The sequence below is a fragment of the Vidua macroura genome, chromosome 10 (genome assembly GCF_024509145.1).
Source record: "Vidua macroura isolate BioBank_ID:100142 chromosome 10, ASM2450914v1, whole genome shotgun sequence".
NCBI classification, from domain to species: Eukaryota; Metazoa; Chordata; class Aves; order Passeriformes; family Viduidae; genus Vidua; species Vidua macroura.
Genome location: NC_071580.1, coordinates 560,282 through 575,392, shown reverse-complemented (window position 1 = coordinate 575,392; position 15,111 = coordinate 560,282). Strand labels below are relative to the sequence as shown.

The 15,111-nt window shown below is 48.4% G+C and overlaps 1 protein-coding gene across 15 annotated transcripts in view; it reads right to left on the bottom strand.

The window, feature by feature from the left end:
- Positions 1–1,378: 1,378 nt before the first annotated feature.
- Positions 1,379–15,111, bottom strand: part of MBNL1 (muscleblind like splicing regulator 1) — a 62,382-nt gene continuing 48,649 nt past the window's right edge. For 3 of the 15 annotated variants that reach the window (XM_053986302.1, XM_053986311.1, XM_053986313.1), the window contains 5 exons: positions 14,700–14,853; positions 9,296–9,331; positions 8,513–8,607; positions 5,475–5,549; positions 1,379–4,683 (listed from right to left, as the gene is read on the bottom strand). In XM_053986302.1, the coding sequence (XP_053842277.1) occupies positions 5,493–5,549; positions 8,513–8,607; positions 9,296–9,331; positions 14,700–14,853 (342 nt within the window). In that variant the 3' untranslated portion in view covers positions 1,379–4,683; positions 5,475–5,492. Of the gene's footprint in view, positions 4,684–5,474; positions 5,550–6,576; positions 6,702–7,706; positions 7,901–8,512; positions 8,608–9,295; positions 9,332–12,686; positions 12,960–14,699; positions 14,854–15,111 lie in introns of those variants that run through there. The other 12 variants (XM_053986300.1, XM_053986305.1, XM_053986307.1 and 9 more) reach the window with 6 other exon arrangements.

Genomic DNA, 15,111 nt, shown 5'->3' with positions numbered 1-15,111 from the left:
AGGCAGCAGAGGTGATTCGAACTCTTCCCCGGGTTCCTGTTCCTCCCTCCCTGAAGGCCCAGAACCCTCCCCCAGTTCAGAAAAGCCTCCCAGCTGCAGACACAGGAGATGCTTGGAACAAAATTTTATTATTTTGCTTTTCACAACTGATACAGTTGTCATTGCTGCTCCCGTGGTTGTCATTGTCCTGGCCCTGGCCAGCAAGGTGCCACATCCCAGAGGGGTGGCCGGGACAGAGGGGTGCCACGGGCAGCGAGGTGCCACAGCCGCAGCTTCCCGAGCTGCTTTGGCAGCAGCTCCTTCTCGTGGCTCTGCTCGGCATCCGAGCTGCCGATTCCTGGCCGGCAGCCCCGCGGGCAGAGCTGCTGCTGCTCCGCATCCTCTCCCTCGCCGGAGCCCGCAGAGCGCTCCGCGGGACGGACCCGGCCCTGGCACCGGCCCCGGGAGCCGCCACTGTCCGAGCGACAGAGGAAAATCCAGCTGGGCTCTTTTTGCCAGCTCTGCACAGCGGCACTGCTCGACACGCTGTTTGTCCCTTGGCAGCTCCATGTGGGGATAAATGAAGTGCCGGTGTCACCCTGAGCACGGGACCAAGGGCGTGCAGGGGACTGGGTGCTCGGCCAGCAGGAATGGGCTGTCCAGGTGTGCTGAGCTGGGAAACGGTGCCAATGGACCTGTGTGGGGAAGGCCAGTTCGTGCTGGGGGTCACAGGGGGCACCCGCAATCCCCCTGGAAAACAACTGCCCTGACGTGTTTCCTGTAATCAATTAAAGTTGTGATATTCTGATCAAAAATTTTGATTATCAGTGATTTGTGGGAAACCGACGGAGGAACTGCAACACGTGGCAACAGAGCTCCCTCTAATGTCAGCCGCTGCCTGGCTGCACCCCACTCCCTGCTGCCCCATTCCCTCACCTCCCTTCCCAGTTTCCTTTCTTCCCTGTGCCCCCATTCCCTGTTCCCCCTTTCCCTGCACCTCCAGGTTTCTGCTCCCCCATGCTCCCCTCACTCCCTTCACTCTGAATTCCCAGCTCTCTGTTCTCCAGTTCCCTGAGGATCCAGCTCCCTGTGCCCCCATTCCCTGCAGGGAGGGCCTGGGGGTCCCAGTGTGTCCCTGAACCTCGGAGGTGTTGCCACAGGAGGGTAACGACAGCGGGGGCTGATCCGGAGAGCCTGGTGCTTTGTATTTACCCCAGGATGTAACAGGAATGTCCTCAACAGGTGGTATTTTAATACACATCCTGTGGATGGAATGTGCTGGTGCAGAAAAGCCCCAGTACCAAATAAATAAATTGTGGGCAGTCCCACCAGTGCTCAGATGTGTTCAAGCCTACATAACGCAGTGGAGCCACTTTTAACCTGGTAGAGGAAAAGATAATTAAGAAAGAGAACTTTTATTAGGGCAATTTCACTTTATTTTTTCCATACAGCAAGGTCAACTATAGCAGTAATAATAAAATAAGCATAAACCCAAATTGCAGCCCAGGACAGAGTACGTAACTGGAGCAACTACAAGCAAAGTAAGTCTGTGGTTACGTAAGAGCAAACCCAAGCGCGCCCGTCCTTCCAGCAGATGGCCCGGGGCTGCAGAGCGCGGCTCGTTAATTAATTAATTACTGATTGGTGTGAGCTCCCAGCCCCACGCCTGCTCCCAGCCTTGGCACACACAGGATGACCGGGTTCCTGCAAGGCTTTCGTGACAAGGGAAGATCTCCCAGGTTGTTTTCACCTGCTAAAAGAACAGGACCACTACAGCGAGAAAAGAATCCCCTACCCTACAGCTACGGGTGCTGTTCCGTTTGCCTGTCCGTGGTTGAACTCTGTGAATGTCAGTATTTGGTTTGAAGAATCTTTTTTTGTGAACAAGAAACCACTGAAATTGTCAGAAACTGGTTTGAATAGCATATATCTTTAATATATTTTGATACTTTAAACATGCAGTAGGTTTTGAATAATGTACGGAATATCTGAGCCATGATTCCCTGGATGGGCTGAAGTACCTGCTTTTTTTTTTTTCTTTTTTTTTTTTTCCTTTTTTTTGTTTCTTAATGATTTTCAGGCAGATTTGACCCAGTGGAGCTTCTGTCAGTCATGAGATCTCGGAAGGATGGCAGATCTTTCCAGCTGAAAAAATCCTGGCAAACTACAAGCTGTCCACATAAAGCAAAGCAACTTTTTGGAAGGGGGATGGAGTGCTAACTCTGTGCCACTTTTGCAAGCAATTTTGTTCAGCCTGTCATTTTATTTAGCCTTAACAAAACTCCTTGTAATTATAGACATTTTTATTCAAAATAAGATCTTACTATTATACAGGTTTCTCTCTTTTTTGACTATATACAGAAGTGCAAAAAGTCAACCTTCGCTCTCGACGTCCCAACTGCAGCATAATCAACCCTCAAGAGTTTGCACACACACACTAGAATTCTTGTTACGTAAACTTTGAGTATTTGGATTATCAACAAAAAGTCCCTTGATCTATTGATTATGCAGCTTATTTATAACAAGGCCTGATATTCAGGGATTTCAAAAAATATTTAAACAATATTTTAACATTTGAAATGGATACAGTAGAAAATAAATTTTATTCTAATATCTAGGAACTAGATTTTTTTTTCTCATAATAACTAATTACAAACAAAATAAATCATCAAAATATTACTCAATTGTCTGCCAGGATTGTTGCCATAGCAACAACTTAACTTCTTACTTAGCAATGATTATATAATTATAAGATATCCATATAAAAGATCTTTGTTCTTTGAATGAAAACTAGACAAGAACTAACAATGACTGACATTCTTACATTGTCGTATTAGATCAGTAAAATAGAAATCATTTAGTTAACAATAATACGAATACTCATAAGACACTACATATAGATTCCAAACTGAGTATGTTATGAAGAAAACTACTTTTTTTTTTTTTGTATTTTGAAAAAGTCATCAGTAAACTCTAATAAAACAAAATTCTATGAACTGAAATGGTATCAACTGATAATAGAAAATGAAAACGAGCTAATAAATGTAAGAAATAAAAACTACACTTTTAACAAGAAAAAAATAAGTAAATTCTCTATGGTAAGTCACTACAATAACATGTGAAGTCACCTATACTTTCTTAACACGATTGAAATTACATTGGTATGGGTTTTAACCCGTAATGTAATAATCTAAGGCTTTAATAGATGTACAGTACAATCAGGAAAATCAACACATCATTCTTACCTATAAAGCATCTCTCTCAAGCATAAAAACTCGCAGTAAACTCGGAGTATGGCGAGTTCTACAACCGAACCCGCGCCTCTCCCTCCCTGCCCACCTGGGGCCTGGCCCCAGGCAGCCCCTGGCTGAACAGAGCAAAAATATCCTTTACTGGCTGCAACATCCAAACCACAAAAAGGAATTCCTTTGGATGAATCCATTCTTAGAACTTGAATGCACATCTATTTGTTTGTTTTTATTTTGTAAAGGCTTTCTAAGGCTATAAGCAGTTAATCTGAACAAAAAAAAAAATCACATATAAAACTCACCCGAGTATTAACCCACCCAATTTCTACACTAATTAACGTCTCATTTGTCCTATTTTGGTTTGTCATGCATCTGCTGTCAGTGCTTCTGCGTCTTTGTTTAGAGTCGCCGCGGACGCGGGACTTGATGAATTAAAGTGAAACCCATCTCTGCAAAGCATTTATAGTCCTTGTGACTCCTGACAGAGGCTATAAATAGAGCAAAAGAAGTTCCTCCAACATGTGTTACTGTGTCTCAGAAATGGCTTTTCCCTTTGCAGCTCACCTTTTACAGTAACTATGCATAAATATGACATACAACGCCTTGGGAGAGTTTACACAAAATGTTGTCCATAAGGGTTATGCACAGCTGGAGCATCTCTCTGGTGCTGCCCACTGGCTGTGAGGAGCAATTGGCCATTTCTGAGACAGCTTTGGTTTGAAACAGAATGGTGCCCTTTGACTGATCAGTACTCATCAAGTCGGTGAAAACGTGGTTCTGAAAATAACACTGCGGAAATAATACTCTGATGGATGTACAGTCTATGGCACTTCATGAGAATCCTTAACAACTTGGTACTTAAAGCCATTGATGTGCTTTAAAATATACACAGTTGTGGTTTTGCTTGGCACATTCATCTCTGTCAGATTCCTCTCTTCTCATTTCTTACAATCTATTACATTAAAAATATTACTCTTAAACAAAAATTACTGTGCATGCACGCTCTCGTCTATAATGGCAATTTTAAATACAAGGTGCACCTTTGTTATTTGTAAACCTTGAAAGAAATAAACTCACTTTAAAAAATTATATCTTGGTCTACAGACGTACCAATACATAACAGGTTTCTGGTTACAGCATCGTCGGTCTTTCCGGGCGACGTGCGAGGCTGCGGGAGCAGCGGCGGGAGCAGCGCCCGGGCGGCGCGGGAAAGGCGGACGATGCTGCAGGCCCGGACAGTAAGATCACCTCAGCACAAATATCAATTTCAATGTACAAAGTAGATAGGCAACAGTGTGCAGCGGAGTCCCACGGTCTCGCTTCGTCTCGTTAACATGCAATGTGTGATGTCACTGCTGAGGGGTTCCCAGTGCTGCTGGACAGTATTTACATACGCTATGGCTAATGAGCTCGGCCTCTTCCCTCCCACATCCGGCCTCTTCGCCTCGGATACCATCTGGGGAGGGAAGAGCACAAAGTGTTCTCGGCACAGCCAGGACTCGGTGTCGCACACGCCAGCCCCAGCCTTACACACGGGGCTGTGTCCCTGCAGGAGCCCTGGCAGCAGAAGCACCCCATCCCACTTGAGGCGTTCCATCCACCCCATCCCGTGCCATCCACCCTCCCTGCATCACTCCGGCAGTTTAACGATGATTGTGCTCAGCTGACAGGAGCAGCCGTGATTACAACCCCACTGTGGCCAAAGGGTCAATCCTCACCCTCAGAAATAATTCCATTATGGCCAAGGAATTCAATAAAAACACGGCAGAAATGGAGCATAGGAGAGAGGAAGGTAACACGAGGGAGGAGCCATCCTGGGATGGGATGGCTGTGGAAGGGGAATCTCACAACAACAGGAAAATTATGAGTTTCCAAACCCAGGAAATGCTGGGGCTCCAAATGTTGAGATTTAAAAGCCATTCTTTCTGAAGAGAACCTGATGGAATCATCTTCCCCCCAGGTCTGCCCCTCAGCTCAGGTCAGTGCTGAGGCCACCACAGACTGAACATAAACCTCTGTGAACCCTGATTTAGCTGGGTGGGCATGTGCAAAGTAACACCTGATGTGGCCACTGGTATCTGTGGGATCTCCCCCTGGAGAGGAATGGCCCCTCAGGGGGGCCAGAGCCTTTGCTTCCAGAGCTTACTGGTTTTCTTAGAAAGCAGGTAAAACCATCTGTCCCTTACAGCAACAAACTGCACACGTAAGAGTAAGAAAAAATACAGCAACAACACATTGGGAACTTACTGTTTGATGACCAAATGTCTACATCTGTGTAACATACTTGTGGCTAGTCAGATGTTCGGCAGATATTATGGGTATCTACAGGTAAGAAATGTAAACAGTGAGTGACAGGTGCAATGAGCCCACCCAGAGGCACAGCATTTGCTACAGAACATCAGTTTGGAAAAGGGAGGATCAGCTGTGAGTTGGTGGATTTTATATCGTAACTATAAGTTAAAGTCAACTGAAGTGCTACAGTAGCAACTTATAACTGGACAACACTGGGTTAAGTACTACTGGACAAATACAAATAAGTATTACTGGTTGTTCAGGAAACAGGAGAAGTTAACATCTACAAGTCATGCAGTGCAGTAATTGAAAATAGCCCTTTTTGTTGGCCTACACAAAATTCTGTGCTTTCAGTGTCTCAGAGGGTGAATTCTACAGTGGCCTCGTTTCAGTGTGATTTTGTGAAGTGTTCGCTGCTGTCGCTGTCCTGGGTTTTGGATGCCAAACCTACGATGCCCTGAGCTCGACTTTCACGGCTGGTGAAAATCCCCGGCTCAGAAGAGCTCTGTCCTCCCCGCAGCAGCTGCGGCACCGCGCGGAGCAGCCGGCGAGCAAAGCCTCCCCAGGCAGGGGAACAGCCCCCTGAGTGCTTGGCTGCACAAACAGGACTGAGCACGTGGCTCCCCTCGAGTGCCCATCTGCTCAGTTTCCCCTTTAACAAACCAGGGTTTCACTGCAGCCAAGTGCCAGCAGTGCCACTAACAGGTGACACCGCGCCCTGGCCGTGGGTCACGGTGGCACCACAACCCCGCAGTGCCCAGGGGAGCAGACGTGCCCAGGCACAGGGAACTGTGCTGGGGCCTGGGACACACCACGGATTTGCACAATGCCAAATGGCTGCGGCACTTGGAAAGACCCTTTTTCCTGATGGGCACCAAGGACGGCCTGTGACTGTGCCCAGTAAAGAGAACGGGGGGGGTTTCTTCTCAGCTGACTCACTGGCAGGTCCTGCTGCTGTTTTTCCACCCGTGTGCCCTCTCCTCCCCTGGCAGCTCACACATCACAGCATTGCCAACTGCACAGAAATGGGCTTGGAGCAGAATGAAGCTTCTCATACCATGTTTTCCTGCTGCTGCAGGACAGGCTGCGGCACCCGGCTGGAGCAGCATCAGGGGCAGTGCTGTCGAACAGACCAAGGACCTTCCACACCAGCCCGGGAAGATGAAGGGCCACATCTTTAGCCTTTGGCATGCAGGCACACGGCATTGGGTGGCATTAAATACCTTCAGCATTGCTCACATGGTATATACATATATGGGTATATATGTATATATGGAGGTTTGGCTGCAGAACTGCACTACGTGTGTTATGAGGCTCTGGGCAGGAAAGGCATGAAATGACCAGATTCTACAGCAGAAGGTTTTCCCTGTGATCTCCCTGGGAAGTGCATGGTTACTAAGAGAGAGAGGATTTAAAAATAATGACTTTTTCTGTGGCTTATCTTGTTCTCACAACCCCCAGGACATGCACAGGATACAGAGACACACGGGAAGTAACTGTCTGGTGCAATAAACTACAATATTAAGAGACTTTGGGCATACAGGAGGTTGCTTGCTGAGGTGGCACACATGCAGAGGTAGCCCCACTTATGAACTAGCTTTTCAAAACACAAATTCTTAGGCCAAGTTTAAAGCCCTGAGTGAGCTGTTCATTCAGCAAACACTTCTCAAGAGAAGAACGTGCTAGCTGCTGAGCAGACTAACCTGGGCTGGTTTTGGAATTCTGCAATATCCAGGTCCCTTTGGAGCTCGGGATGTGCACGCCTAGGTGTCACTGCAATGATGCCATTTGGGACTTGTATTTTTGAGAGATGAGGAAGCACACAGGTTAACGAGGGATGTACAGCTGGGGCAGCACAAATGGTAGTGCTCAACAGGTAAAGGTTGAAGCCAAAGGCCCTGGGGCTCACTCTGCAGCTCTGGGTGTCCTGAGCAGCCACCTGTCCTGAGCCAGGAGCCGAGTGTGTCAGGTAAGCCTGCCTTAACACTGACATTGACCTGCACAGGAGCACACCTGCACAACGCTGAGGAGAACCTGGAGCTCCCTTTCTAAGGGGCACACAAGTGATCCCACTGAGGTGGAAGCAAGACCTGCATATCAGACCAGAACTGACAGCTTCATGGCATGGGCAACTAACTGCCCAGCAAATCTCAGAAAAATAATTAGCTTTTCGAAGAGGAACGGGAGAACTCTTTAAAACGTTTTTATTGTTGCACGTTCAGCCAGGTGTTGTACAGAAATCTGCTTTTCTGACAGCATCCTGTGCTCCGGTGCAGCTCCAGCCGCTCCTCTGGCCCAGGGACTCATCTTTAGAGCATTGGTTCTGGCTTTCCTGGGAGGACTTGTAATCACTTATGTGGTACAGCATTACTCTCATATTCCTGAAATACATCCAAACATGGCAATGACTGGGGTGGCTATTGAGGAATAAACCCAGACTCTAATGGGCATTTTCTTATCTGAGCTCTGTTCAAAGCAGTGGGCCATTCCAAGGAGAATCACAAGGCTGCAGCAAAGGCTTCAAGGAAGTTTCTGTGTGGCCCATGCTCACAGGGTTTTGTTTTATGCTTGGAAGAGGAGAGTCAGAACATGTTTGGACTGCTAAACTCAGACTGTAAGAACCTGCAACCCCTCTGCACAAAGACTCCCCTGGCTTTCCCTGAGCTCTGCACTGAAAGGAGCTGTTGGCTCCACAGAAATGGAAATAAATCATGGGTTTGTGTATTATCCCTTGCTCTTTGCATCCCTGAGAGCAGAAATAAGCAGCATGGCCCATAAATGTCAAGACTGAGTCAGAAACTCTATTGTCAATTATTTTTAGCATCAGAAATGGAACTGCAGCACCTTTGGAGCGCAGCTAAGGGCTGATTAAGCTGTGCTGCAGCTCTCTGAGAGAATGTGTAGGCCAACAAGAGGTCAGATCCAAACCCCCATGCTCATTAAAGCACCGATTTCGAGTTGTCTGTAAGGAACAAAGCTGTAAATTAGCAAACCTGGTTGGCTGTGGCTGTTGCAGCGAAGGGAACACTTGTGGCAGATGTTGTTGCTGCAGACACAGTGGCTGGCGTAGCACCGTGCACCATGGGAACTTTCGGAAGGAAAATCAAATAAGCAAACATACAGAAGAGTGTAGCAGTATGGGACCAGAGCGACACGTGGGAGGGTCATTGAGCATGGTTTACCACAGCGAGAAGCCCGAGACACCATTGCCAGCGCGTGACATGCAACCACAGTGCAAAGCAGGACAACATTCCAGGAGGGAGGGGAGGGAGATGAAAGAGAAAAAAAAGGGGAAAATGCTTGTTACCATCAAATCAAGAAAATCGACACAAACAAGCTTAACCGTTTCAATACGAAAAACAACAGGAGAGGTTTTTCAATGCCCTTATATTTACAAATTTTTGTCTTTTAAAAATTCAACCCAAATATTTACTGCTAGCAGAAATTAATCTTGTAGAAGGACAGAATACAGCTACATGGCTATGGTAAGATACAGTCTTTAGTTAACATGAGATAGTTTCTAAACACTGGAACTCATAGTCCAGTCAAAATCCACCAAGGAACAATGTGCAATTAAAAACTGCTGTACAAAATTAACATCTACGTGTCCATGTCAATTAAATAAAACAATCACATTTAATTGACAGGTGTTAGTGCAGGAGGCTCGGGGAGATGGACTGGCACGAGGGCTGTACGTTAAATCTAGCAGTGGATTTTGAGGGTCTGTGAGCTGCACCACAGGTTTAAGATAATCAAGAAACAAAGCTGGCACCTACCAACACTTGTAGCGGGTGTCATGCACAATATTGAGCCTGCTCATCATGCATTGCAACAGGAAGGTGGATTTGGAAAGGGAAAAGAATTAAAACAACCCATCACACGTGTAATTAGAAATTTCATTGAACAAAGAAGAAAAATTGTTATTACGGGCACAGTGGCATGTAACTGTCAGCACAATCAAACCATACAATAGCACAGTGATCCATTAGAATGAGGCCTCAGGGACAGGGCAGTGCATGGAGCTGTGCTGGGACCCTGCTGGCCTTCCTCAGCTCTAACTCACAGCTCCTGAAACCCTTCTGCCTTTTGACACAAGCCTTGCCATGGTCCCTTCCCTGCTCTTCTCAGATCAAGAGATGCTTCAAACTCACCCTGCCTGGTGCCTGCAGTCCTCAGTGCAGGGGCCAGGAACCAGGTGCTGCTGTCCTTGTTGGAGCTGTCCAGGCAGATGGACAGTGGGAGGTGACAGAGCCTCTCCTCTCCTCTCCTCTCCTCTCCTCTCCTCTCCTCTCCTCTCCTCTCCTCTCCTCTCCTCTCCTCTCCTCTCCTCTCCTCTCCTCTCCTCTCCTCTCCTCTCCTCTCCTCTCCTCTCCTCTCCAGTGCCCAGGGAATGCCCAGGGAATGCCCAGGAATGCCCAGTGACCGGGCAGGCAGGGCTTTGGCTGCACCCCTGAGCCCTGGGGCTGCCAGAGAAGGGGCAGTGACCCCACCTGTGCCCCGCTCTGGCCAGGGCAGTGGCTGAGTGGTCACTGTGCAGCTCCTGGTGACACCTCACAACCCCTCTTCAGCCTTCTGCTCTGCACTGCAGGATGTATTGTAAGCTGCTGGTGCCTGGGCTCACAGCCCCAACTCCCTTCAGACCACACACCTGGGGAGTTCTGCCCTTCAACCAGAGCCAGGAGCAGGAAGCTGTTTTTAGGATCATTCTGGCATCATTTTTAAGTATCACCAAGTTGGCAATTCTCTTTATGTTACACAGCAAAATGCCTTCCACCAGACTGATCTCACAGCCTTCTATTTCTGCTTCCAAGATGAAAAACATATACAGATCTTCCAGAATATCCATTTTTAATAAATTATTTTACTTTTTAATTTAACAAGTGACATTTGTTAACACTGTTAACGATGAGTGACACAGCAGAAACGGAAATAAACTCTGATATCGAAATGGAAACATATCCTAGCAGGCTGCCAGAGGCAGCCAGGCAGTGCTGCCCCTGTGACACCCCGTGGCTGTACTGGGGACAGGAGATGGCTCCAGCCGTGCCTCAGCAGCATTTAACTATGCAGGGAAGAAGCTGGCCCGTTTAATTACTGCTGGGGCCAAGGTTATCCCCTATCACTGCTGTATCTGCAGGGCAACAAAGGCAAGGGCATCATCACGTTTCCTAATTACTCCTCTGTGCCATGGAAGAGACTGAGAACACTGGCAAAGAAAGGGTAAAAAGGAAGGGTGCCTCTCCCGACCTCCCCTGGAGGCCAATGGGATCACTTGCAAGATTAAAAAACGGAGCAGAATTTGGGTAAAAAGTACAACCAGTAAGCAGAAGTGCTTTCTTGGTCCCTCTTGTGGGCGCTCAGTGGTGTCAGCGGGGTTTCAGAGCAGCAGCTGAGCTGTGGCTCTGCCCTGGCTGAGCTGTGGCTCTGCAGGAGTGCCCTGCCCACAGCGCTGTGCACCCTGCAGTGCTCCATCACTCCATGCACAAGTGAGTCACCTGCCACACGTGAGCTGGGTATGGGAACCACTCTGAAACATCCCTGCAACGCTTCTCACTTCAAAGCTCCACATTTCAGTCTGAATGATCATCACTAACATTATGACCAGTGCACACAGTTTTTGAAAGGGAATGAACGTGAGGCAGAAAGTAGAATGCTTGCTGGGGGGTGGCATAACACCCAAACACAGATGTTATGCTTTATGACCCTCCTACCAGTAATAAAAATCATTTTTGCTATGATCTTAATATTCAGCTTGACTTCAGAAGCTTTGACTGACTAATGAGAACACATGAGTAACGAATGTGCACTTTCAGTGTTCCCTGGCTGTTCGGCACAAGGCAGAATTTTAATTTGAGGATAGTCTGACTTAACTGACCATAACTTCATAACCAGATTATTTCTGCAGCACAATACAGCTATTTCTATAAATACTCTAGGTTTACTGTTGATTTCATAATTTTTTTCTCTTTTCTCCCCTGTATTATTCCCCTCAGTCTATTTTTTCTACCCAATCTACTAAATCCTAATTAAAAACAACACTCCAGACAGCACGGGCGCTCCTGTGGAGGTGAGCACTGGTGTGTGACCTTTCCCTCCCCAGTGTTTTGGGGGAGACCAGTGGTTTTGCACAGGCCCAGCAGCCCCAGGGAGGAAAGTGCTTTAGGAAAGCCTCTGGGCACTGAGTCCCAGCCAGGAACAAGGGAGTCTCTGGTGCTGAAGCTGCAGTAACTGAACAAATACACAATGGGTTAGCACGATGCAGAGGTAGCTGCAGCCTTTCCTCACTGGCTCTGGCGTTCAGCTGGTTCCTGTTCCCTGCAGCTGCACCAGCTCCTGGGAGCACCCTGCCAGCCTGACCCCTTCCACTCTGCTCACCTGGGGACACACCTGGGCCAGAAGAGCTGAGGAGACAGGGAGCTGAGGCACAGGAGGTCCCTGGCACCGGGCAGGATGCCACTCAGCTGCCCACAGGGCACTGCAGCCAGCTCCCAGTCGCTGCAGGACATGGAGCAGGTGAAGGGCTGAGGACCTGCAGCTCTGCACATTCGCAGCAGGAGGGTCAGCCACGTCTGCTGAGGTGTCCCCGGCTGGCAGCCAGGGCCCAGGGACCAAACCCAGGCATGCCAGGGTTTGCAGGTCTGCCTCCTGACCCAGCAGACTAACTGCCCTTATCTCACCAGCACAATGTTCCTGGTTCTTTCTTGCAACACCCCTAACTCCCCTCTCAGTCTGGGGACAGCTTCCAGCAGCCAGGGTTTTGGGGACACCTCAAGGGGAGGGGAGTTGTGCACAGAGGGAGCTTTAGTTGAGAGAGGTGAGATGAGTGTCTGAAGAACATTTAATCACTTGAGGTGTGCTGGAGTGCAGTGTCCACTCGCAGGCATGGATGTTCCCTGGATGTGCTTCACATCCCTGGCACACAGCCAGCCGGAACAATGCCTCACAATTCAGAAGAGCTCTCTGAGGCTTTCTGGATCATCAGTGGGAGAACATGAGGAGTGAAGTGCCCTGCAGAGGGGAGGGTCCTGCCCAGATCGCCCACAGGGGACCAACCCTGGGCACACCCACCCCCAGCCTGTGCAGGTTCTGCAGGTGTCCTGCCCTCCAGCCCTCCTGCACACTCTGCCTGGAGCCACTAGGAACACAAACGAGCACTTACACCTCGGGTGTTTGAACCTGAAAAATGTCACTTTAATTCAGATCCCACTGAGCTGCCCTGGCCCTGCTCCGTGCCCGTGGAGCTGGGGGCACCCACGCTCTGTGCTCTCCGTGGCTTCGCAGGGACAGATGGAGAAACTCTGTTTCCAGGTGACCGTGCCCGAACAGGAACTGATCCCACTTCATTTGGAGTGGGAAAAACTAGAAAGGGCAAGGTGCCAAAGACACTTTTCAAACTTTTTGGAAAGTACTGGACTACTGGGAAGCTCAAACTGCAGCTATCTGAAAAATATAAAGAGAGAATTTATAATAGCTCAGGCTAAAAACTCCCTTACTTTTCTTGTGTAACATACACTAAAACTTCAGTGGTCAGGAAAGGTCTAATGAAGCCTCAAGAACGACTGCCAAGGTCCTGGAGGTTTCAGTGCAGATCTGCTGGAGGAAAGGTGTGTCAAGAGCCAATGGGAAAGACCCCAGTCTATGATGAGGTGCAAATGGGGTCTGGCACACACAGACCACAAGCCCAGCTCCTGGGTTTGAAGGGAAGTACAAAGGCAGCTCCAGCATTTCCAGAAACCATCCAGCCCCTTGCTGCTTTCATGGAAGCCAAAAAATTGCAGTTTACAGACTCCACTGGTTATGCTGTGCCAAAAGAGATCTGTGAATTGTTTAACATTCATAGGAAGGACTCTGAGTCTATCTAGATGGAGCTCTGAGCAATCTGGTCTATTGGGAGGTGTCCCCCCATGGCAGGGGCTTTGCAATGAGGTGGTCTTTCAGGTCCTTCCCAACCCAAACTATTCAGTGGTTCCATGAGTCTATGACTGCATATGCATTTTTATACGGATTTTAATATGTGGGCTAGGGATCTGACCTGCAGCTTACCCATCCCATCTTGCTATTGACTCCAGCAAGCTTTGCAACATTTACTGACAGGGGCTGCAATGCATTTTTGCATTATTAAAATGCACTAGATCAAGAAACTGATTTTTGTGCCATTTGAAGTACACATGTTGGTTGCGTGCCAGATCAAGACAGAACAGTAAAGGGGCATTACACTGATCTCCTGGGAACATACTTGTCAAAGATGTTTAGGATAAAATCCTTTAAATTTTTGGGTAGAGACTGATTAGCTGTATTTCTTCCCCTTCCCAGTCTGCATTATGAAGTGCTGTCCTCAAAGACTCTTTCCCATTTTTGCATACAGATCCATCAGCTCTGCACACCTCCTGGAATGATGGTGCTGCTTTAGGTGTAACAAACTACCTCAGCTGTGTAACTAAAGCTCCCAGGACACACTGGAGATCATTTCTCATGGAGTCCCATCGGCAGAACCAAAGCACATACTCCAACTTTATGTCCCATCACTAGTCCTCCAGAAGGATTTCTGCTTGGTCCATAGCACTTGGTCCTCAGCAATTACACCAGGACTCTTGGCTGAGAACAAGCACTTGGCTTTACTCAGTCCAAGACCAGCCCTGAGACATCAGTGGTGGAGGTCCAAACTGTGACTTCTTGTGTAGGTTTGTGATTCTCCACCTGTGAGCCTGCCTGTGCTGCCTGGGATCACTGCACCCCATTAAAACCTCATTAAAAAACCCCTTTGTGTGTGTGACTCAGAGCCACCAGTGCCAAGGCCAAGGGGCCTTACAGGGAAACAAGCACGACAGCTGAGGGATGTGGAAGGAAGAGCAGTTAATCCAGGGAAAGAGGAAGGAGAGAGGAGATTCCAAATTCCGATTTGGGGTGACAGAGCATGATGCTGATTTTGTGTTAGACCAGAAAACACCCACCCAGCTTCTGCGAGGAGCAGAGAGAAGCCAGCGTTGCCCAGGCAGCCCCTCCTGTGCCCACGGGCACGGGGCACTGCTGTGCCCTGGCTGGAGGGGCTGCCTGTGCCTGGCACCAGCGGCCTCCAGCACACACCGCGCTCGCACCAGCAACCAACAGCTGTCTCCTAGTGTGCTTTTCCCAGAAATCCCCCCGCTCCCTCCCCTGAAAAGGCGCCAGTGATGCACTTACCTGGTGGGAGAAAGGCTGTATGCTGCTGTAACTGCATGTTGGCAAGAGCTTGCTGGTATTGGAAGATACCAGTGTTAAAGACTGCGGTGGCACCATTGGTTTTTTCAAGCGCAGGCCTCTTTGGTAAGGGGGGAAGTACAGCTTGAGGAATTCCCTGAATGGTGGAGGGGTATAAAAATAAAGTCCAGTAACAAAAAGAAAAAAAAAAAAAAAAAGGAAGGGGGTGGGTGGGGTGTGGAGGAGGATGGGAGGGAGGAAGGGAGGGAGGGAGGGAGGGAAGAAGGGAGGAGAAAAGGAGAGAGAAAAAGGAAAAAGAAAAATCAGTAGAAGGCAAAATAACCAGGCAGCACCATGTTTCTCCATGAGCAAGCAAGCGGCATAGCAGACTGAACTACCAAATAAAAGGCGAGGG